Here is a 25,887-nt window from a genome sequence, read left to right as displayed (position 1 = left end):
TACAATTGTATGAAAAAAAAATCTACTTTTCCTTTTTCCCTTGAGGAACCAAAGTTAAACACCAGTGTAAATACCTTAGTGTGTACAGCACTCTGCCATCATTCCAGATCCTGAGCATCCTATTTGGCGTTGTTATCCAATGAGCATCTGCTTTCTTGGAGTTTCGGAAAAATGTATCTGGTATCCAGATCTTACCAACCATGTTACTGTTCAACCGGAGCACTTTTATTGTGCTGTTGAATTTCAGACGTCTGTCATACCATGTTTGGGCGAAAAATATATCGATCGTATATTCCTGTTCATTAATCAGAAAAAGTAATGAAACCTTGTGTGTGGTAGAATTAGAGCGGCGTTTAGCAATTATTCATTTAAAAAAAAAAACCTTGGAAAAATATTTGTAGTCAATACAAGAGGGATTGATGCTAGCACTGGTTAAATAACTTTTGATAAGTCTATTTTAAAAATAAGAATGCATGTGATTTTTTTCCCCCATATTTAACCAGGTTCTGACTGATAGCGGCTGGCTGTATTCTAAAGTCTGTGCGTCCCTCCTAGCTTCCAGCCAGTCTCAGTCAGGAGATTCAGGTCATTTCAGATCAAGACGTATTGTCAGTAGAAAGAAGAGGGTTTTTTCTGCCCCTTCCTTCAGCCATTGGAGAATTGCTCCATCTAGGTCTTTCAGGGTGCACAACAGCCATTCTTCAGTGAGTAGAGTATATTTGATTTGTGTTTGCAAGTTGCTGTGAGTCTGGTCCTCATGAGTTTGTGGAATAAGGAGACCATTTGCTTTATATAGCAAGAATGACCAGGTGTCTGAATAAGGGCGCCCCCCCCCCCACCTCTTCAGCATCCTGGAAGTCAAATTATAAATTAGGACTGGGTCGCGGAATTGAAAAGCATTAGGTTACTAATTGAAAGTTGTACTTATGTTTAATTTTTTTTACTCCGTGCGAAAATCAAAGGGTCAGCACTAACAGAGTCGGCCCTGGAGACCCAATAGAAAACTAGAGCAGCCCATCAGCCTGCAGCTTGTAAGTCTCCACTAACTGTACATGTACTGCTTCCTTCCTCTCATGGAAAAGAGGAACAGTTTTCAGGGAGTGCTACATTCTATTGCCACCCTTAACTACTGGATACTTGACATCAAATGATTCAATGCCACAGTGATAGGGGTCTTTTTGGTAGAAGACGTAGCCACCCTCCAAAGCTTAAAAAGTTAATAAAATTTCAGAGCTATCCCGCTACGTGTGTTTCGGTCTAGTGTGTCGCATAACTAAATTTCTGTATTTCTATAGAGAACAATGACTCTTCATACTAACACAAGTGTCGCGTACACAGGCTGTTTCCGGCTGGAAGATTACAAATATATTACCAAAAAAAAAAATACACCGCCTCACCCAAATTAGCAAAATATTCTGCACTGTCGTTGCATGATTAAATGAGGGCCAACACTTTTAGTGCATAACACATGGGTTACCTATGAGCTTTGTGTAATAAAATTTGTTTTAGACAGCGTATCAAAACTAATGGACCATAATTGTCTAACGGAATTATTGCATCCATCAAACAACATACTGATCAGCAAAAGAGTAACAAACTGTTAAAAATGGTTACCTACCATATTGATAGCATTCACTGGCCCAATGCTATTTACGTACATATCAGTGTGAATCACTGTTGGTTTAACTGGAAAGAAAAAGTTTAATGTTTATCACTGTGCTATCATTGGGTGTTACCCATGTAGCCACTAAGCCCTCTGCCCCCTTGCTTACCTTTCTTTCTTTTAGTCCATTACTTGTCCTTGTGCCTTTCCACAATGAATGTCATTACTATTCTACGAAAAATGAGCCCTTTCACTCTAATTGTGATAACTTGGGTGCGGCTACACTGCAATAACTATTCCTCTGCTTGTCTAAGCTCATTGACTATTTGGATAAAGGCCTCGGCTTGTGAAAATGGCTATTAAACCTTAAATGGTGAGATGCTCTTTACTTCATCTGAGGCTAACATCCATAGATGCACCCTTTTTTTATCCTCCATTTTATCCTCTTCACTTGCTGCTATGGATTATTTGTACCGCTGTGACTGTATTAAACTAACTGTAGACAGCAGTTCTAGCAAGATTTACAAACTGCACAGGAATGCTTTCCTTTTCCATAAAATTCAGTTCCTGCTGCTGCCCCACCCCCCAATTTATTTAAAACACATTGAGTGGCCCTTCCTCCCAACCCTGGCAGAAAAACACGGCTAGTGTCACCCACAGTCACATAGGTGTTACTCCCAGAAGCAGTCGGAATGAACTCACACGTCCTCTCGGTAGCCTCGTGAGTCTGATTAAATAACTTTTGAAAAATATTTGCGGAGTAGATTGTGGAACTACTTGGACCGTATATGGTTCACAGGCCATTGCAAACCATTTTAAACAGGAAATCACTTTTTGAATTTAGGTGTAATGCAACCCAAACATCCTTGCCCGCACCATCTTTGTGCTCCTTCCTCCAACTCTTTCTGAGGCCCCGCCCCGATCACTCCATTATCACTCCCCTAGACTTACTCAGTTTCACCAGCTGGGGTTGGGGTAGGCTTTAGAGCTTGAGGAGCTCTGGACGTGAGCTTGGGGGAGGCAGTTGGGTTGTAAGCGGCACCTGTAGCTGCAGGCTCTGGGAAGGTGCTTGGATATGCCTGGGTGGGGGCACGGACTACGGATATTAGAGGCAGGTCATAACATGCGGAGGGGGTTCAAAATGTGGACTCCAGCCGGTACTGTTGATAGTGCCTCGGTAATGGTACAGTGGGGTTAAGAGAGGCTCACCCCTGCCCTAGCCCTGCACCACCCCAAAAGCATCCAGTAAGCTTTCTCTAGCCCTAACCTTATTGTGTCCCTTCTCTGCTCTGTGGTGCTAGGCAATAGGGATGGAAAAGAAAGTTGGGGACAGGGAGAGGGGGCGGTCAGTGTGATATCAGCACTTTCCAATCCGTCTCCTGCCTTGAACAGCAAGCAGGAGGCTCCTGGGAAAACTGCTCCGAGGCAAAGAACAAAATAGTCACAGCAATGGGAGGAGGAGCAGCTGAAGTGCTTCACTTGGTAGCCATTGGAGCTTGGGGCCAAACTATTTAGAATCATCGTTCAGAGTCTCCACGATCTACCAGTCGATGCTACTGTATTGGTTGGTGACCATTGTTATACCTGCTTATGCACAATTTACATGTATTTATGATTTCACCTCCTTATTAAGGACTCAAATCTAGCTCATGGGAGGCTGTTAGCTGAACTATGTTTGCTAAACTGCAGTTCCCCGAACCAGGTCCTATTAGTCTGAGAACCACAGCAGACACTGTCACCATATGAATAGCAGCAGAAGGGCTAAAGAAGAATGGAGATGAAGAGCTGACCATAACTTGAAGTCAGACATGGTCTATTCTGGCCTTGTTGTGTGGGCAAGCTTGCACATATTCTCCATATGCTGTTCTAACGCTGTTGGCACTAACACTTGACAGTCAGTCAGCTCCTCCCCCCCCCCCCGCCATTTTCTGTGGATTATGCTTTCAGGATATATATTTCAATGTGAGAATTCTCTTTCTTCAGCCTCCCTCCAACCCCCAGGTCAATTAAAAATAGGTTAGGAAACGCACCTCCTATGTCAGGTCTCAATTTGTTGTCATATCCCTCCAGCAAACCATTTAAAATAAGGGTAACATCACTCTCATGGACTTTGGGCGTCAAAACCCATGTTTTGTTGGATGTATAATCTTCATAGTCATCATCCCCCTTTTGGCTCGAACTGTGAGGGGGGGAAAAACAAGAATGTTTTGAAAAGCCTGAGTGTTGCAATCCCATTCATACATCATCGCATTTGAAAACGGGCTAAATGGAAAAAATCCTGTTCTAATACTGCTGCAACATTTCACAATACATTTCAAAATGGTCTGCATTTTTACAACTGAAAGACTGAAGCTCGGATGTCCGGTATTACCTAACGCTAAAGTTCATTTCGTATAACAGAAATAATTTTCTGTGTATTTTATTGTTCCGCGATGCTTCTTCTGCCCTTGAGACATCTGTTTCTTCATCTCAGCTGCAACCTATTGTAAAAAAAAGCTCTAGCGGTCCATTAGTTTATGCATCACGTTGTATGTACACTTTTTGTTTGACATAATACGTTGAAGTAGTCGATTAATAATTAAGATTAGTAAGTAAATTAATTCAGACAAATTGCCATGTAACCTCATTGCACTGTGAAGAGTCTTAGTTTGTTGTGCACCTGGAAAGGTCAACATAAATAGTTTTAGACTTTGCTTGTCACGTTCTTTTTAGTCTCCAAAGGCAAACATAAAATAACCTAGCTGGTTTTTCATCTATCCCTAAACTAGTCCGCACAGTAAATCACGTAAGTTATCGCTGAGCCTGTAGAAAAAGCAATGCTGACACCTGGTAATTAAACTTCGTTTTCTTCTGAATGGCTGGTTGTAATACCAGGGCAAGTGATTCTTCGCACACAGCTCTTTAAACGCATCTGTGTGCTGATCTGCTGCTAAATTCGTCCTCCTCTAGCAGTCAGCTCCCTCTTGATTTTGAGATGCTTTTGTTGGGGGGGTTCACAAAAAGGAGGACCCTTCCCCTCCAGTGGACTTCCCATTGCTGAATTGGTTGCCCACTGTCCTTGGTAGCATGCTTCCAGTGGGTAACTGCGATCTGCTTCTCCAGGGGCATGGCGGGCTACAGTTGTGTGTTGCGTCTTCGTGACCCGGACCGAGCTTATTCTTGGGGGCAGCTCCGTTGGCTGCATCCCCCCCCCCCCAGAAATCACACCCCATAGTGAAATGGTGTTTTTGGAGGCTGGCCAACATTCATACTGCTGCATCTGGCTGGTCATGGAACGGCCAGCAGTGTCTTCGAAAACTTCCGTCTGTGAAAGGCCACCTCTTTGGTGCTAAATGTCTGGATCCCCCACCTTAGAGGGGATAACTTTCTTATTGGGTCTAAAAGAATTCTTCTGAAAATATAGGTCAGGAAAGACAATACAGTGTGGAGTCACAGGGTTACAAGTGTCTGATTCATGTGTCTCTGGTGATACAAATTTGCCATAAACACAATTTAACTGATCCATGTTATAGTGATTTTGCATAATTGGAGTAGTGCAACAGATCACAAGCAAGGTGGTGAATCTGGCAGCTGGGAAAGAGTGATAATGAGAGTAACTGTGTTCCTGTCTGACCAAACAGAACAAACTGACTGATAGTTGTGAGCAAAGCGCTGCAGACGATTAGCCCAATGAGGAAAACTCTGTTTAAGCCACGCCAACAGTTTTCGAATGTAAATTTTTGATTAAATGACTATAAACAGAGTTGAAACGATCCACATTAAAAAAAGTTGCGGTGGTCGGTAAACTTTGCCTATTAGTTAATAATAATGTTTGTCTAAAAAAAATGCACTGATGAAATTTAATACTGGGCATACCCTTTAAAAAAAAAACTCTATTAAATTGCAAATCATGCGCTAGCCATATGAGTGGTACACGAATTGATGCAAATCAGGGCCAAAAATGACCTCCAATGGCTTTGCTTGTGTTATAACAACAAAAAAAAATTGGCTGTGCTTGCCACCCCTCCCCCCAAAATCACAGAGCTGATCACTAAAAAACTCTCCAGACTCCAGAATTATGTATGCATGCAGTCTGCTCATGACACTACACAGAACCATTAATCAAACTGATACCAACTAATGCTTACAGTAACAGTTGCTACTCATGAAGCTGGACAAGCCAAAAATTTGTGTTTGAGGTCTCAAGCAACATTTTTACAGACAAAGCACTGGAAAAGTGTTTTTGTCTTTTTAGTTATAAACTAAGTGAATTTGGTAACGAACAATAAGCCTGGGACGCCCATGATGCTTTTTTGCATGATTTCTGAAAATAAAACCTGGCCTTAACGTGAATATATTCGCATATAACAATATTTCCACTATCTTATCAATATTGATTTCTGAGCGCTAAACTGCATGCCTCACAGAAATTCTATCCTAGCACGGTAAACTGCACTTGATTTATTATGTTTCTATATTGTTTTAATAATGCATGATTCCAACTTCTATCTCTACAGATCATTTTAGGAAAAAAACTATTTTAGCAACTGGCTCTTGGTTATTCAACATTAAGTAGAATTTACAGAGGAATCAAGGCCAGCTGATAGTATTTTAACGAAACCTTACAGGATACAGGAACAAATCATCTTACTGTCCAGCCAGACTAGCAAATATGGCAGGAGAGCTGCTTGGTTTAACAGAGAAAAACTCCAATGATCTTTCACACAAAATGGAAGCTTAAGACAAGTGGCAACTTGGACAGATCACTAGGGAGCATTATGAAATCATTGCTTGAGCATGCAGGGATAAAATGCAGAAGTTCAGAGCACAGCTGGCCTTGCAGCTAGCAAAGGACAATAAAAATGATTTCTAAAGTATGTTGGTAATAAGATCAGGGAAAATTGTAGAAGACAACCAAAGCTAACGTGGAAAATGCTGAAGTACTCAATCCTTGTATGCCTCCATCGTCACCGACACGAGTATCAGTTTACTACACGGGGTAGCACAGTTTACTGTGTGGGGCGAAGGTGATCAATACTCAATAATGAAACAACAGATTATTTAGAATAGCTGCAAAAGAGACAAGCCTGCGTGGCACAGTATAACCTAACAGATTTATTGGCGCATAAGGGGAAAACGGATGGGCATGCTATAACTGGACTTTAGACAGTTTTTGCTATTGTCAGCCACGATATTCTTGCCAGCAAGTTTAAGAACTATAGCTTGGATGACTGCACTATAATGTGGAAAGAAATCTAGCTAGACTGTCAGGCTCAATGTGCACTGACGCTGTGTAGTGGCAACTGATATCTAATGGGTCAGTTCTAGGGCCAGTTTTGTTTAACATCTTCATGACTCCGCTGGATGGTGGGATGGCTTGAATGTTCACAGAGCTGGGAGGGGGGCGGGAAGAGGCGGGTAGATAGCTAGTCTGGCGGGTGGGAATTAGGTCCAAGAGTGACCTAGACACATTGGAGGATAGGTCCACAACAAATCTGATGAGGGTCATCAATGATAAGTTCAGAGTGTTACACTTATGGGCGAAGACTCTCATGAATTGCTGTAGGTGCGGAGTACCTGGGGCTAATGACATCAAAAGACATGTAAATACTGTCCAGTTTTGAGCCCTCTACTACAGAAAAGATGAGGCCAATTTGAACAGAGTCTAGCAAGATGGCAAGAAAAGTGACTGGGGGCCTGGAGCACATCACTTATAAGGCGAGGCTACGCCAAGTGGGGATATTTAGTCTGCACAAGAGAAGAATGACGGGATATTGGATAGCAGCTTTGAACTTCCTGAACTGGGCAACCAAAGCGGCTGGAGCTAGAATAGGCTCACTGGTGGCAGATGACAGAACAAGGTGCCATGCTAGCAAGCTTCAGAGGTGGAGATCTAGGCTGGGTATTATTAAAAGCTTCCCTGCTTTTTCCCCCTCATTATGAAGGCTTACTGTTTTTCTTAATAATACTATTTAGCGTGTCTATGTGTACACATCAAATTCAGTCTCTATTAAAAAAGTGATCCTATTCGGTCATACATTAGCATAGTGATAGCGTGCTCATTCAGAGAGCACCCCTACCACCACTCCAATGCAGGTGGAAGCAGTTTGTCAATGCGAACAGTGCCAAAAGGCAGGTAACATTTCCACGTTCCTGCTGGCCAACAATAGCAACCCAGCCACCTCTTGTCCTAGGGCTACAACGTGAGCAGGAAAGGGTTAATCATGATGTATTACACACCAGAGGTGTGAGAGGCTCAGAGCAGGGTGTTAGGATACAAGCGTCCTGGGTAGGAGGAAGCCACATGCCAAATTTGGTCTAGCTCTTACCGTTTGACCACATGCTCTCACAGAGGATGAGACACACACAGTTGTAAAAGATAGTTTACTGGAAGAACAGTTAAAAGGAAAGCGATATCCTGCTGATTTCACTATAGCTTAGTTATGTAACCAAATAAGTAAGTACTGAGTTTTTTTCTTATTCCTGGGTGCTCCACTGCCCATACGCCACCTCTTCCCACTCTGCTCCTCCCAGAGACTCCTCCCTGCTCCTCCTCCCCCACAAACACCCTCCCAGCTACCTAATGACCCCTCCAATCAGCTGTTTTGCAAGGTTCGGCAAAGCATACGTTTGCGGGGATGCCTATGGCCAACTATACAAACCCAGTCTGCCTTTCACACCTTAATGAAAAGTCTTTGAAGATCGAATAATTGGCAGGTTAACAAAAGCAGTTTGCCATAGGGTGAAAAAGAGTGTCCAGCTACTCTGAAAAGCACTACTTTAGAAAATATGAACTGTGGATTTATATTTCTTGGATTCTCTCATGATAGTTGAGTTCACCAGGTAACATGATGAATATAAGCCAGACACAAAACTTTCTGCAGCCCTGCAAAAAGACCACATAAGAGTCAAGGGCGGCAGGTTCACATCATCTTCTTTCATTGCTTCATTTAGGTGTTCCTGGGGTGGGTTGGGTGCAGGGAAAGGAGGACAGGTGCTACAGGCCCAACACGCCTCCGTGGGAAAGTGAACTGGGGAAGGAGGAGCCTACACTACTATTTTTACACCAGACAGTGAAGCTGTCCAGGTACTAAGAGGGAACCACTTTTAAAGGTGACAACTATCTCTTCCACCTTGGACTACCAAAAGAAACTACACTGTCTCCTTAAAAGCCTCCCCACAGCTACTCGGGAACAAATCCTCACAGAATCACCTTCTGACCCCCGACCAGGATTGTTCTATCTACTTCCCAAGATCCATAAACCTGGGCACCCCGGACGTCCCATCATCTCTGGTATTGGCACGCTCACTACTGGTCTATCCAGCTATGTAGACACTCTTCTCAAACCCTTCGTAACCAATACCCCCAGCTATCTCCGAGACACTACTGACTTCCTAAGGAAACTACAAAACATCGATAACCTCCCCAATAATACCATCCTTGTCACCATGGATGTAGAAGCTCTATATACCAACATCCCACATGAAGATGGGTTACAAGCAATTAGAAACACTATCCCAGAGGACACTACTGCCAACCTGAGAGCAGACCTATGTAACTTTGTTCTCACCCACAATTATTTCCAGTTTGAGAACAACTTATACCTCCAGATCAGTGGCACAGCCATGGGTACACGCATGGCCCCACAGTATGCTAACATCTTTATGGCTGACCTAGAACAACGTTTCCTCAACTCCCGTCCCCTTTCACCCTCCTCTACCTACGGTACATCGATGACATCTTTATGATCTGGACGCATGGCCAAGAAACACTGGAGATATTCCACAGAGATTTCAACAACCTACACCCCACCATCAACCTCAGCCTGGACCATTCTACACGAGAGATCCACTTCCTGGACACCACCGTACAAATCAACAATGGAAAATTAGACACCACTCTCTACAGAAAACCCACCGACTCATACAGTTACCTACATGCATCCAGCTCCCATCCAGAACACACCACACGATCCATTGTCTATAGCCAAGCCCTTCGATACAACCGCATCTTCTCTACTCCCACTGACAGAGACCAGAAGCTTCAGGATCTCTACCAAGCGTTTATAAATCTCAACTACCCACCCAGAGAAATAAAAAAGCAAATTGAAAGAGCCAGACAAATACCTAGAAACCATCTACTTCAAGACAGACCCAAGAAAACCAACAATAGAACACCACTTGTCATCACCTACAACCCCCAACTTAAACCTGTACAACACATTATCAATAAACTACAGCCTATATTGGAACAGGATACCATACTCAAAGAGGCTCTGGGAGACAGACCCATAGTCTCCTATAGACAACCACCTAACCTCAAGATGATTCTTACCAACCACCACAGGACATACCACACTAATACCAATCCTGGTACCTTCCCTTGCAACAAACCCCGTTGCCAGCTTTGTCCACATATTCATTCTGCTGATACCATTATTGGACCTAACCAAGTGAGTTATAAGATCAAGAACACATATTCCTGCGCATCCAGAAATATAATTTATGCTATCATGTGCCGAAAGTGTCCGTCTGCTATGTACATTGGACAAACATCTCAGACACTTCGCCAAAGGATTAATGCCCACAAAACAGATATCAGACAAGATCACAAAGAGAAAACAGTTTCTTGCCATTTTAACCAGAAAGGACACTCTCTCAATAACTTAACCACCTGCATTCTGCTACAAAGACCTTTTACATCTGCACTTGAAAGGGAATCCTCTGAACTGTCATTCATGTTAAAATTCGACACTTTCCAACAAGGACTTAACAAACATTTGAACTATCTCACCCATTACCAAGACAGTTTCCCCAATTATCACCTCTAATACCATTAACTCACAAACATCCCACTCTCCCTACCTCTAATATCATCAATTCACAGACACTTACCTTCCTTCCTTCCCCCCCCTCCCCGCATCCCCCTCCTGTTCTACAATGTGATTTGTCCTTTTCATATTTGTTCATTTTTTTTAATTGTATCCTTTGGTATATATGGTTGTGACTACTTTCTTCCACTATTTGATCTGAGGAAGTGGGTCTGGCCCACGAAAGCTCATCATCTAATAAACCATCTTGTTAGTCTTTAAAGTGCTACATTGTCCTGCATTTTGCTTCAACTATCTCTTCAGCGCACAAGAGTAATTGTAAATAAGAATAACAATTCTATTACAGAGCCTCTTGGGATAGAGATCATACTGAGGACTGAACTAAAAGTTCAAGAAAGCTCCAAATGAGGAATGATTCAGAGATCACTTTAAGAAAAGATGTTCAAAGGGGCGTTATTTGTTTATTTGTCTCATTTCTTTCTCGTTTCAGCTCATGGGACTATCTTTAGTGAAATACTTTTCAGGAAAGGAGCCCTTGAGGTGGGCTCAGACTGGAAAGTTTGGTGCACAACTAACTCATCATGATGCTAACGCATTCACAAAAGTTCAAATGAACAAAGACAGAAGATTTCACTACATTTTGAATACATAGTAGGTAGTAACTTTTGTGTTCCTATAAACATATAAAGGCCTTTAGACATACTGGGCACCATCAGAAAAGTTTACATAACTGCAGCTATGGTTACTCATATAAATGCAGTGTTTCGCTCAAAAATAGCCGTTTTGAGCGGCCACACCTCAAGCGAGCTTTTGCGCAAGAAAATTTATAGGCAATCAACAGAACAAATGTGTTTTTTAGTGTATCTAGACCTAGTTCTACAAGGAATGAATCCATTTTGCACAAGCGCGTGATGGAGGAGACGCAAGGCTTTTTTTTTTTGTCACAAAAACAGCTTATTGAAAGACTCGAAACTGGATGCGCTCTTGTGCAAAAGTGCATCAATTTTCTGATGCATTTTTGCACTGTGGATGCGCCAGCTGTTCTTTAAAAAACTTATTCCACAAGAAGCCTGCAGTGTAGCCCTAACATCAAGGCCCAAGTCTCCTACTGGCGTTGTTGCAACATAGCACCTTATTCTGAATGCAGTTTGAAAGGCTGTGGAAGGACAGAGCCAGGTTTCCCACCCAGTACCCTTGCTTCGCATGACTAAGTGTCAGCCTGTAACTGGGCAGCTGAACGGCTGTGATGTGTTGATAGCAACTTACCCAAATGAGAGTGAGAATGGCTGAAATGAGTGAAGGCAATTTCAGAGAGTCACCATTTTTTGACGGTGGAGCGTCATCCTGAGATTAATAAAATGTTACTTGTAAGCTTTTTGGGGCAGTAACCATAGCTTTGTTCAGCACAAAGTAAAATGTTGAGTATTGTCACATACCTGGTCAGCCTTAGACTAGTTTTTCCTTAAAGAACTGCAAAACATTTTGCTTCTGACACCCTTCTTGCAACCAAGGCCCCTCCAAAAAAAAAAAAAAATAGTGCTTGCTGTTCCTTCTCTCTCAGTAAAGTTTTTTTAAAAAAGGGTGCTCAAACCTGATTCTGGTTCACAATGTGAACACAATGTTAGTGGGAATAAAAAACAAACCTGCTACTTATAGAGAATGACTATGCTAGCCATGTATTCCTGGCCTGTTCGTGTCTGGAATATTTTTTAAACAAAGCAGTCTCTGTTTCCATCACTGTTAAACTTCACTAGTCTCTCCATCACCCAGAAACACAAGGGTCTATTTTATTTTTGAGTCCCCTCGCTCAGGTTAAGACCTGACGCTTCCAGGTTAGTTCCAACTCTTGCTACTGTAACTGTCACAGAGTAGATTTGAACCTGGGATATCTGGTGCTTAGCATAGGCACCTTTACCACTTGAGCTGAAAGCAAGCAGACTCAGAGACTGTCCAGATCGCTTCCACTTATCTCCCTTCCTGTAGGTGAGCTAAGTGCCACTACAAGGTGAGTGGGTTACACTGCTTCTTCCTCAATGTCACCCAGTCCTTTTGCCTAGACCCCCCCCCCCCAAAAAAAAAGCCAGCTCTCTCCTTCAGAGCGTCATTATAATCCTCATTGATTGCTGTAATGCTCTGCTCTCCAGGCTCACAAACATTACCTCACATCAGTACATACAAAATGCTGTTGCTAATCCCATATTCCTTGCCTATAGATCTGTTACCTTCCCATTTGACTATATTCATGCTCCTGTTTGCTATTATATCAAATGTAGGCTTATTGTCATCACCTACAAAGCTTTACAGAACTCTGTCCTAAAACTCACCTCCCTTTCTTCTTATTTAAGTCCCTCTTGAAAACTCATTATTCCTGCTTTCAAGTTGCTGTGTCTCTTGTTATTCTCGCTTCCTCTGATTTTTGTCTGTTAGTTGTTAGGCTGAAACAAAATACAGGACTATGTAGCACTTTAAAGACTAACAAGATGGTTTATTAGATGATGAGCTTTCGTGGGCCAGACCCACTTCCTCAGATCAAATAGTGGAAGAAAATTGTCACAACCATATATACCAAAGGATACAATTAAAAAAATGAACACATATGAAAAGGACAAATCACATTGCAGAACAGCAGGAGGATGCGGGGAGGGGGGTAAATGTCTGTGAGATAATGATATTAGAGGTGATAATTGGGGAAGCTATCTTTGTAATGGGTAAGATAACTAGATCCTTTGTTCAGATTCAGGTGTAAAGTGTTGAATTTTAGCATGAATAACAGTTCAGAGGATTCTCTTTCAAGTGCAGTCTTAAAAGGCTTTTGAAGCAGGATGCAGGTAATTAAGTCGTTGAGACAATGTCCTTTCTGGTTGAAATGGCAAGAAACTGTTTTTTTCTTTGTGATCCTGTCTAATATCTGTTTTGTGGGCATTGATCCTTTGGCAAAGTGTCTGAGACGTTTGTCCTATGTACATAGCAGACGGACACTTTCGGCACATGATAGCATAAATTATATTTCTGGATGCGCAGGAATATGTGTTCTTGATCTTATAACTCACTTGGTTAGGTCCAATAATGGTATCAGCAGAATGAATATGTGGACAAAGCTGGCAACGGGATTTGTTGCAAGGGAAGGTACCAGGGTTGGTATTAGTGTGGTATGTCCTGTGGTTGTTGGTAAGAATCATCTTGAGGTTATAGTCTCCTATAGACAAGCACCTAACCTCAATATGATTCTTACCAACAACCACAGGACATACCACACTAAGGTTAGGCTGTGAGCGCCCTAGAGAAGGCTATACTGATTTGGAAAGCACCAAGCACATCATGGAGACTATGCTAAATAACAACAACGACAATGAAAATATAAATGGACACACAGACGTTGTAACCTGTAGGGGGACCATTTAACCTGCCTGGAAATGCAATCATGGATTTAAAAGTAGTCATTCTTCTTCAAAGGAGTTTTACGAGCCAATTACAGAGGATTGCATTAATCTGCAACTTTGACACTGTTTCCCTTGGTTTGCAAAAAGACAGTAACTAGCTGTTGCATTATAACCAGTCTCCCCTGCTTTTAAAACTGACGTTTTACTTAGCAAAAGCTAAGTATGGGACACTTCCAGCCCACGTAATTAGCTTTAGTAGCACAATTGACTGGTCCTTTTTTTAATGTTATAAATAACTTGGTTTCTGTTATTTCTACTCCAGCTTATCATCTGATGAAGTGGGTTTTCCGCAGCGAAACTCATGACATTATATATGTTTGTTAGTCGCCAAGGCACTACTGGATTCCTCACTGGTTTTTGAGTTACAGATTAACACAACTACCCCTCTGCGACAAAAGAGGTTATACTTATTTTTAATTAATACACTTTTATGCATCTTTGTCAGATCTGTGTGCAGCATAGTGCTTTGGGCCGCTACAAATACAACAGTGTTTATTATAAAATACTTACTTCTTGATAAGGTTTCCTTTAGATTATGTGCTGTATGATTGTTTGCAAGAGTTTAGAAGGCAAATTATATTAGAGGAACTGGAATTTGGAATGCAATTTAGTAGTCTGCTGAGCGGCACAGACATCCATTTATTTCTGACACTAGCCTGATGCAGTGACAAACCCATATATGACCAGAATATGCGATTTACAATTAAAATAGGAAAAATTGACTCATTATTTAGGAATAATATTAATGTTCTGATTGCCTACTAAAAAAAATTGCACATTTTTCAGAGAGGTTATATGATGCCATTTAAAATGTGTTTCTGTACATACGTTTACAGGACTATAGAGTTCATAGAAGGTTATGACAATAAATGGCTCAGTGATTTGCTAGGATTTCAATTAAAGGATTTGCTCTAAAGGCCAAGATAATGGCCAATTAAAAAAAATCACTTCACCTATGATTAGCAATTTCACTAAGGCAAGCATAAAAATTACATCGCCCCCTCCAGCATTTGTTTGACAAGGTCTTAATTTTTCTTGTCGGTTTTCCTTGTCTCTTCCATGGGCAGGAATAGACTTCATTTTATATTGTACCTCTATAAAATAGATTATAATGCCTTATTTAAAAGTAATATTTACTTTTTTTGGATAAAGGCAAAATTTTCACAGTTAGGCATGTACTTTCATTTGGCCATACCTAACTAGGTCCATGTCTATCTATCTATCTATCTATCTATCTATCTATCTATCTATCTATCTATCTATCTATCTATCTATCTATCTATCTATCTATCTATCTATCTATCTATCTATCTATCTATCTATCTATCTACGGGGGAGGGCAACAAAACACCTAAATGGCTATGTTTGCATAGATATATCAACATTATAAAAGCATATACTAGTTACTGCTTACTATTTATTATTTACGCAACTACATAACTTACTTTTAATTTTGATATACAAAGATGAAAGTGCTGCTCGTCTTTGCCATGTCTTTGAAAATATACATTAAAGATGCACTCAACAGAGACCCTCCCCCTTCCCCTGTAAAACATAAGCTAAGTTTGGGTTTTGCGAGGCACATTAATGTCTCACATTAATATGCTTGCCCCATTGATATCAACTTGAGTTACTCTTAGGAAATATAAAAGTTTGTTTATTTGGTACATTTTTTAAGAAAAGATAGTCTTGGGTGCCCAGATGCTCTTTTCTTATGCTTTCTTAAAAAACAAGCACAAATGATCTATCCATGATCTGGTTTTACCATACTTGTACGTGATGGTAAAACTCAAGGGACCAATGACTTCCAATGTACCAACTCCACCGCAACTATGATCATGCTCTAATTTGTGAGACAGTGGCTTGTAATGCAGGAAGGCAGAGAAACTCAGAATGCAGAAGACTATAGACAGTGTGTTAAATACAGTTTACGCATGGATTAATTGAACTGTTAAAGACAAACTCTTCTTGCTTTAATACAGAGCACAGTACACTAAGAACTCAGAACTATCATCACCTTCGTACTTGTCACATAAAATGGTAGGAATATGAACCAAAACACAACTACTACTGAAGGAGTGCATCTCTAACACACTAGATGGTGTATTTTACATAGCTTCCTCTGTGCCCAAACTGCAGAGGAGCTGAAAACAATGAGCAGTGCTGTGGTACCTTACAGCAAAATAAATAAATAAATAAATAAATAAATAAATAAAATTATACATTCATGAACTTACATAGGTAAAACCCACTTCATCAGATGAGTTGAAGTGGAAATTAAGGCATCCAGGGTAAATATACAACAGCAAAAGATGTTACCTGTCAATTGCAAGACCAGTGATAATTCAGCTAATTATATTAGGCTACATGTGTCTTATTCATAGCATTTAATGTGGAAAAAATAATGTCAGAGATGGGAGCCTTTGTAGTTCATTAAACAGCTAATATTGCTTTATTTAACCCTAAATTGAGTGTTGCACTTGTAAATGAATTCCAGTTAATCGGTCTCCCTCTGTAATTTGGTGAAAACATTCTTTTGTAGAAGACTGGCTACTTTAAAAATCTATTATTGAATGGTCTTGGAGGTTAAAATGTTCCCCTACAGGTTTATGTGTGAGATCATGTCCCTTTAGCCTTGGGTGTAGCTATTGTCTAGTTTGGCGAATATACTTGACAGAGGGCAGCATGTATCACATTAGTGGCTCTGAGTTTGTTGTAGCTCAATCTTGGGAAGCTCGGACGTTTAGTTTAATCTGTAGGGCACGTCTATACTGCAGGTTTATTTAGACATAAACTAGTCCAGAAGAAATGCTCTGAAATAGCTTACTTTAGCATGTCTACATTACAGGGCAATATCAACAGTAGTCCGAGGTAAGCTTCCCGTATTTCCCTTGCTTCATCTTGCATAATAATTGTAGCTTGAATCCTTGATCTCTGAGTACCTTATCCACTCTGCCACTGGAAGAGTCCTGCCTGCATTCTGTGCCCCCTCTTCTTCCTTTGTCACCAAAAGTACCAGGTCTGTCCATCACCATGCTGGGGGTAGCTGGTCTTGAACCCTCAACCTCTGGTTCTGTGTGCAGGTACCTTAGCCACTGTAGGAGCTCCCCCACCTCCCTACATTCTATGCCTCCTTTATCCTTCCTTTGTCTGAAGGCTGCCAGGGATTGCAGTCCCCAGAGGGTGGGTCTCAAACCCTCCACCTCTGACTCCAGAAGCAGGTACCTTATCCACTGAGCGACTGCCCCCCAACCTCCCTACACTCTGGGCCTCCCTTATCCTGCCTTTGTCCCCAGGGTCCCAGGGCCATCCATCACCAAGCAGGGGGTGGCTGTCCCCTTATAAAGTGAGGTTTAAGGATTATTTCAAAAGAAGGATTTTTTTGTCTCGAAATAACTTCATCTAAACAGCATTTTTTATCTCAAAATAGGATATTCCGAAAAAGTGGCTGGCTGCAATTATGCAAATGAAGCACAGGACATTCAAATCTGAGTGCCATTTGCAAGTTCACTGGGCTGCAGTTGCATTCCTCTTTCAAAAGAGGAATGCAGTGTAGACATAGATTAGAAGGTACCCAGATGTATGGGTATCAGGAGCAAAGGTTAAGACTATGGAAGAGCTTGATGCAAATGGAACAGCTCCTAGAAGACCTTCCCATAAGTGTTCCAGAGATACATCCAAGATGGGAACCCTAAGGATATAAGAGAGGCAGCAGATATACCTGATTTTAAGAGGAATAAGGGACCTTTCAGAAAAGGCTTTATTTTCCGAAAGATCCCTGTCTAGACTGGCGCTTTTTTCCAGCAAAGCCCCAAGCCGGAAAAAAGCAGCAGCCATGTTCATGCAAATGCAGCAGGGAAAATTTAAATCCCCGCTGCATTTGCAATTCTGACTTGTCTAATCTGCATCCCTTTTCCGGAAAAGGGGTACAGTGTAGACACAGCGTCCAGTTTAGAAAGGGTACTTTTATAAGGAGAGTCTCTTTCTGGTGGGTACAAGGAGCACTGGCATCCTCCGAGACAGTTGGTACTTTCAACTAAATAGTAGAAAAAGGTCTTGATCTTTGCCCATAATCACCCTAGTTAATATGCTGGGGTGAACGATACCAAAGACCTGTTGAGAAGGGCATTCTAATGGGAGGGAATGGGCAAGGAGGTGGCTGGCTACGTTCAGACTTGTAAGGTGTGCCAGCAGGTGAGGAAGCCCGAAGATCAGGTCAAGGCACCTCTCCAGCCCCTCCCCATTATAGAGGTCCCATTAGTGTATGCCTATAGAAAGTCTCACATTCTAGTATGGGATTCTCACCCTTTGAACTAATGTATGACTGTGAAGTCAAGGGTCCCCTGCAGTTAATAAAGCAGCAGTGGGAGAGCCCACCCCCTCCAGGAACCAGCATTTTGGATTTTGTACACAACCTACAAAATACCATTAGAGACTCTCTAACTCTTGCATAAAAGAACTGTTGAGATACTCAGTGAGATACTCAGTGAGAGCAGAAGGCCTGGTATGATAAGCATTCCAGAGACAAGTCATGGTATTGAAGGTGCTCTGGGCCCATAAGATGGAAGCATCCTAGGATGGATCTTTCACAGTTCAAGAATGCCTCGGAGTGGTTAATTGCCTCATAGCATTTCCTGACCCTGACCTTAAGCCCAAGGTATATCTCATTAATTCTCTGAAGCTCTTTTATTCCTGAGAATTCAAGGTTCTGCATTTTACTACCCAGGAGAAGGAAACTGTGGAGTGGCCTGTGGGAACCTACGATGACGAGAAAGGCAAGGGTGGAGTAGAAGAAGTAAGCCTGTCCATGAGCCTCAGCCATGAACAGTGATGGCAGACTTAGTTTGGATTAACTTCTGACTGCTGCGTGTAGCAGTGGGCAGTCAGTTCAAACTAAGGGGATTTAAAAATGGCGCCCACCCGGGAACATGCAAATGAAGGTTGGGATATTTAAATCCCAGGCTTCATTTGCAAGTTTGAATGCCTACATTAGCCACCCTAGTTCGAAGAAGGGGGCTAGTGTAGACATATCCTATGTCTAGACTGGCAAGTTTTTCCGCAAAATCAGATGATTTTGCGGAAAAACTTGCCAGCTGTCTACACTGTCTGCTTGAATTTCCGGAAAAGCACTGACGATCTCATGTAAAATCGTCAGTGCTTTTCCGGAAAAACTATACTGCTCCCATTTGGGCAAAAATCTTTTTCCGAAAGACTTTTGCCCAAAAGGGCCAGTGTAAACAGTACAGTAGTGTTTTCTGCAAAAAAGCCCCAATCGCGAAAATGGCGACAGGGGCTTTTTTGCGGAAAACCGTGTCTAGATTGGCCACGGACGCTTTTCCGCAAAAAATGCTTTTGCGGAAAAGCATCCTGCCAATCTAGACATGCTTTTCCGAAAATGCTTTTAACGGAAAACTTTTCCGTTAAAAGCATTTTCGGAAATTCATGCCAGTGTAGACGTAGCCTATGAGTTTAATAGTCTTCCTTTTGAGGTGTGCAACGTACATGAAACCTTCCAAAGCCTTGTGGACAATTTACTGGCCGGATTTGGGGAATTTTACAGTGGCCTATATGGACGATGTGTATTCCCTGATTCATGGGCAGAACACCTGGACCACCTCCAAGCTGTCTTCCAAAGCATAAGGGAGGCAAGGCTCAAGTTAAAGCCGAAAAAATGTGAAACTGGGCTAAAGAGGGAGACTTACCTTGGACACTGTGTGGGTCAAGCTAAAGTAGAGGCTATCGAAAGCTGGCTTATCCTTAAGTCAAAGTAACAGGTCCAATCCATCTTAAGCTTGGTCGTGAATTACGGTCAATTTTTACCACACTACAGTCAAGTCGCTGCTCCACTAACTAACTGATCTGACCAGAAAAAAACAACCCAACTCAGTCAAGTGGACTGACAAGTGCCAAGAAGCTTTTAACCATCTTAAGGCTGTCCTGATGTCTGACTGTACTAAGGGCCCCAGATTATGACAAACCTTTCATTATCACCACAGATGCTGTGGATGCAGTTTTGATGCAGACAAGCCAGATCAACAACTTCACCCTGTTGTCTCTCTCAGCAAAAACTTTTAAAGAGAGAAAGCCACTGGTCCATTACAGAGAAGGTGTTCTGTACTATTGTGTACACTCTAGAGAAGCTACAACCATATGTGTGGGGATGAGGCTTTCTTCTGCAGACTGACCACTAAGATGGCTTCCCACCGTCAAGGAGACTAACAAGAAACTTTTAACAAAGTGGCTGATGCACTTTCCAGAGAGGCATTTCCAGACTCAGCTACTTAGGCCTCTCCCTGTATATCAGTCATTGTACTCCACGGATTCTCTTGTATTTGGTAGTAAATGTAGAGTGCTCATGTACTTTATTAACTATGTTTTATCCTAGATCTCCAGGAAGAAATCACAGTCAGTGTGGGCCAGCAACGTCTATGATTTTGGGGGGGGGGGGGGAAGCGTGTAATGGACGGGAGGAGTGCTGGCCAGCACCTGGTGACTAGGAGGTTAAGTTCAGGTAGCTAGCAAGGTGTTGACCAAGAGGCCGGGAGAACCAATCAGATAGAGGGCTGAAATTTGAACTGAATATATGTTCCTTGCCTGCTTTTTTCTTGTGGGAGAGAAAGACCAGGAGTTGAGAGACACAGAAAGATTTAAATCCAGGCAAGTTTAGCATTTTTCCAAGGCATATGGGAGCATGGGAGTGGACTGAACAAAGAGAAAATTAGAAGTAAGCAAAGGGAAAAGTGAATCTAGTTGTGTTCAGGGTATTTTTCTTTATTTTGTAGTTTGGTTTGAACTGCTCTGTGGGTTCTGTGCCTCCCTTCCTCCTTTACCATATAAATATTGGTCTTAGAGATTTTTCTGTGTTTTAATTTGTTCTTCTTAGTTACTCTGTAATATCTAGCAAGTATGTTTTATCAAGTTTATCTTTTGTTTTTTAATGAAAAATCACTTTTTAAGGTGATTCTTGTGTCCTGGAAGATCTGTCTGTGTGTATCTGCCTGCCTCTGACTAAAGGGTCAGCTGCCAGAGACAGCAGCTTGTTTTTCTCTTTTCTTTTTTCACGCTCTCGTGGAGCCAAAGAGCTTGGGATACCCCTGGGGTCGATTTCAAGTGTTCACCCCTGTTTTTTTGGGATAAAAAGCACTTGATGGTGGCAGTGATTCCCCAAAAATCTGTGGCTAATGATTGTGGGGGAAAGTTTTTATAACTAGTGCCTGTAGAGGCAAGGTTTTGAAGCTCTCTAATGAGCCCTCACCTTCTGCACTTGAAGTGCCAGAGTGGGGAACAACCCTGACACATGCTAAGATGGGTGAGTTACAGTAATATGTGGAGAATCAGTGCTAATGTGGTCAATTCAATCAGGGTAAATGTGGCCCACTCCCAATTGTTGATGAGAAGGTGCAAAAGGGGGGACATTACTTTTTGTAGTGTGCTAGCCACTCCCAGTCTCTATTCAGATCCACTATGATAGTGTTCACGTGGCATATGAATTCCAGCTCTGCAGTTTCATGTTGACGTCTGTTTTTGCCAAAATATGGAAACTTTCAAGTCTCATTGAATGTCTAAGGAAATGGATGTACTCTCCTACTGGTTTCTGTACGTTGTCCTTCTTGATGTCTGATTTGTGTCTATTTATTCTTTGGTGTAGAGACAGTCTGATTTGGCCATTGTATATGGCAGCATGGCACTGTAACCACTCTTAGGGTATGTCTACACTACCCCGCTAGTTCGAACTAGGAGGGTAATGTAGGCATACCGCACTTGCAAATGAAGCCCGGGATTTGAATTTCCCGGGCTTCATTTGCATAAGCGGGGAGCCGCCATTTTTAAATCCCCACTCGTTCGAACCCTGTGCCGCGCGGCTACACGCGGCACGAACTAGGTAGTTTGAACTAGGCTTCCTAGTTCGAACTACCGTTACTCCTCGTGGTATTTTAGAGTGCACAGACATAAAAATTTGCTTTGGGGCAGTGCAGAAACCTCCAAAACTAATACATGTTGTGAAACTGTGGTGGTAGAGTAGCCCCTGTTATAACAAGTTTGTTTTGAGACAATGAATGTATTCCTGGTGCCATTAAAGTTAATGGAGCTGGAATGTCACTGCATAACTTTAACTTACTTTATTATTCTAGAAGTCTGTCTTAAAGTTTTTAAACAAAGTGCAACAAGTGAAATTTAACACAAGCTGTTTTATGCAGCTATTTGCATTCACAGCCAGTGAGATAATGTTTTTAGCTATATTTTGTGTATACTTAAGTATTTTGGGCCAGATACTGCTAATATTTCCACTTATTTAACTTTTAAGTCCCATTTAAGTAAATAAGCCTGTCATGTGCTTTACATTCAGAATTTCAATTAAATGTTTTTGTTGAACTGAGCATAAAACAATGACAGAGAAAAATTACATCCAATAAGTATTAGTGTCACTAGACTCTCAAAAATACTTAGACTCCTACACACATCTTAAGAATAACTGGTACTCTGGACTATGTTTTCACATGCTATGAAGGCTAATGCATTAATATCAATTTTGTCTTAAAAACTGAAGTGAACAGCGACAAATTATATTTAGAATAAAAGTTACTCTTTATGCTGATAGATTATAATGAAGTGATTATTAGCTTTATTTTTCAAATACTAATATTTGAAAAATATCAAAGTTAAGAAGTCTGTTATTACCTCTCTAAAATGTGAAGTCAATGAGGTGAAAGAGGGACTATCTTGAAAATCAATTTGTTATTAGCAAAGCACATCACTTTTTGGTGGGTCTTCAGATGTAATTTTAAATCCCAGATTCATGTCTCAGGGAGTTTTATTTAGATTTTTGAAAGTTCATTAGGAAAGTCTCCTTCCATAACATGTGTGCAGAAAATCCCTTAACAAGAGCAATGAAATGGGAAAAGGGAGTTAAAGCTAACTATCTGGTTTTATTTTACTTTAAAAAAGATAACTAGATAATCTAGAGCTCTGTATGTATGTAAACTGTGCACATTTTCCAGTAAGGAAGAAGAAAGACACATAAGGGAGACAGAGACATGGTCACCTAGAAGGAAGGCCTCAATATTTATTCAGGTTATTTCTTTTAAATTTTAAATTCTGTAAAGGTTCATTTTCCATTACTTTGTTTATGGTAATAGTAAAAAATCCTAAAGAAATCACAGAGACATTACACATCCTTCTTAAAAAGAAATAAAAGTGCTTTCTCTCATTGGCTCATCATACTTTTTACATCACCTCTACTCTATTTCTAATTATTTTACTTTACACCTATAATAATAAAAAATACCTCTCTTATAGAACTGGAAGGGATGTTAAGAGGTCATCTAGTCCAGCTGCCTACCCTCATGGAAGGACCAAGTACCATCCCTGATAGATTTGCCCCAGATTCCTAAATGACCCCATTAAGGATTGAACTCACAACTCCAGGTTTAGCAGGCCAATGCTCAAACCACTAAGCTATCCCTTGCCCACAGCTGGGGTTGTATGAAGCTTACTTAGTCTTACAGCAAACATATTTTTTTTTCCTACACAGAGCAAACCAATGGCTTTTGTGCCTAGGAAAGAAAAAAAACCCCACAACTGCTTAATCTTTTTCTATTTAAATCACAATAGTCTTCTTTCAATTTGGCAGTACACAGGGGAGTGAAAAGAGAAAGTACACGTGAAACAGGAGCCCATCTGTTTTTTTCAATATTATATGATACATTAATACATGAAAGAAAAGAGTCCTTGTGCAACTGTGGGGAATATTCTATCAGGCCATGAATGGCCATGTAGTCTGCAAATGTTATGATATTTTTGTCACCTAACCACAATTTTTACAGGAATGCCAGGTTCAGCATAATGCTTTGCAGTGCAGCGATATTTATATCACCCCCACACATACACTCCCTATTTTTCCTCTATTACTATCAGATTTGTTTCCTTTTCTTTCTATCTATTACTAACACACACCCACAGCAAGCATAGATCTTCTGTACCATCCATGTCAGTATCTATGTGTGAAGAATACACCAGTTATTATGCTAGTGTAAACATTTCCCTGAGATGTGTGACTATATGGATAACATATACCCTGATATTACATCCCAAAGCTGACTGCCTCGGCTCCAAATATCATCAATAACTGAAAATCAGATCTGCCCTGGCTTCCTCAAGCCAGAGAGGTTTACATAATAATGTGGATCTCTGTCCTTGGTCCTGATTCTTTGCACTGGTTTTGTTACCTTGGTACAGAAAAAATGTAAATACAGGGTTTTGTAAATACAAGCCCATGCACAGCCATGATGTGGCTGCTTGGGAGGAAGAAAGGGTGAATACAATGACATTCCTCACAGAATACACGGCTATTTTAACTTCATTCACTGTAACAAACCTTAAACCAAAGAGGAAAGGCTTTGTCAACATGGCATCAAATTTGACACAAAAAAAAATCAGTCTTGACCCTTCACTTAGCCTGCCCAATCTTCTTGTTGGAAGCCAATAAAACATAACAAGATCCCGGCCGCAAAGGAGATAGATGGAGTCAGTGCTACCATCTAAACCATCAGCATTCTCACAACAGCTCTGTGCATTTGCAAACAGTATCTTCATCCCCTCCAATTCCTCCCTTTCCCCCACCACAGCAAACAAGCAGAAAAACATCTTACCACTGGATGAGGGAGAAAAGCACAAGTGCCCACACCATCATTTTCAGAGAAAATGCAGGATTCGAGAGTGCAGTGCTTCCCAGGCTTGTTGGATATGGAAAACTCATCTCTCTTTTTCTTCCCTCCCCCTGTCCCTTTTTCTCCTGGTTGCAGATGGATATATCCCTTTCTTTTTTTATGTTTACTTTGCTGGTGGTTTCCCTCCACCAGGTCCCATCAATGGGATGGCACATTACACCCTGCTGCAGAAATTAATATTCAGAGGGAACATAAATTAGGTCTGCACAAGCCCTTTGCAGCTACAATAAAAAAGTCAGCTTAGGCAGCAGCTTCCAAATCTAGAGAAATAATATAATTGGAAGAAAAAAAGGGGCGGAGGGAGGGAAAACACACAAAACAAAAGCAGACAAAGTAGGGAGAAACACACTCATACACAAGCACATACTCACACAGACACCGGTACACAGGCAACACAATCCATCAGCATAGGAGAAAGGGAAAGGAAGAGATGAAAGGGGGTGGGGGTGGGGAGAAAGCAAGCAATGGAGCTTCTGCCTGAATGCAGATTAACTCTGAGGTCAAAGTGGAAATGATGCACACTGCTGCAGCACAGATTAACACATGCGTGGTGTTAGCCGAAGTGCTTTTTAACCTTTGATTACAAACATGCAGGCAACCCGGGTTTTCATTCTGGAAGCAAGAAGGATCTGGCAAGAAAAAGCTTCCCCTCCAATGCTGAGCATCCTCATTGCTTTTAACAGCCTGAAAATCGTGATTCCAGAGGGTAAAAAATAGATAGGATGGAGGGAGGGAAGTGAAAGGGGGAGGGTTGGTTGTTGCTAAGTAACTCAGAAAATGGGGAAGGATGCATTCGTAGAGTTGCTATGAATGAGGTGGTTTAGTGTGTGATAGGATTAGGGAGAATTCATAGCAATTTGATCTTCCTTCCTCCAATAAAATCAGATTAGATCGATTCAGGAAATGTCCTAAAAACAAAGCTCAATAGATACGGTGGAGAACAATGTTTATGCATAAAAGCTGGATTTGCTAGATCCTGATAATTTGAGTCCCTCACAACCCAAATTTTACTGCCCTAAGAGATAATAAATCTAGATGCTTTTTGCCATGAAAAACAAATTGAGACCACAACACATATAAGTGCAAGGATTCCACAAAAATCTATATGTAGCACTTGGATCCTGCCAGATCCTACCAAGTTTTGGCCCCAAATTCCACTGTCTAAATAGAGCACAAGTATAGATGTTCTTATTGGATATACAATGTAGCCCACTGGGGGCTCTGGGAGGGGCTCCTTCCCATCTGGGTCACTCCAGTTCACTACACCTCTGTTCAATCTGTCCTGGGGAACCAGCTGTACCATGAGT

General features: G+C 41.4%; 1 protein-coding gene across 2 annotated transcripts in view; it reads right to left on the bottom strand.

Moving 5' to 3' along the window:
• The window catches only part of GABRG2 (gamma-aminobutyric acid type A receptor subunit gamma2), a 56,820-nt gene extending 31,573 nt beyond the window's left edge, over window positions 1-25,247 (bottom strand). The window contains exons 1-4 of one of the 2 annotated variants that reach the window (XM_075900191.2): window positions 24,503-25,247; window positions 3,634-3,782; window positions 1,619-1,686; window positions 75-295 (exon numbers count right to left, since the gene is read on the bottom strand). In XM_075900191.2, coding sequence (XP_075756306.2) covers window positions 75-295; window positions 1,619-1,686; window positions 3,634-3,782; window positions 24,503-24,735 — 671 coding nt within the window. In that variant the 5' untranslated portion in view covers window positions 24,736-25,247. The remainder of the gene's footprint in view (window positions 1-74; window positions 296-1,618; window positions 1,687-3,633; window positions 3,783-24,502) is intronic. The other variant, XM_006111193.5, reaches the window with a different exon arrangement.
• Window positions 25,248-25,887: the final 640 nt, after the last annotated feature.

Source organism: Pelodiscus sinensis, chromosome 16 (genome assembly GCF_052426305.1).
Source record: "Pelodiscus sinensis isolate ZL-2025 chromosome 16, ASM5242630v1, whole genome shotgun sequence".
Taxonomy (NCBI): domain Eukaryota; kingdom Metazoa; phylum Chordata; order Testudines; family Trionychidae; genus Pelodiscus; species Pelodiscus sinensis.
The sequence above is the reverse complement of the archived record's forward strand: the minus strand, read 5'-3'. Positions and strand labels throughout refer to the sequence as shown.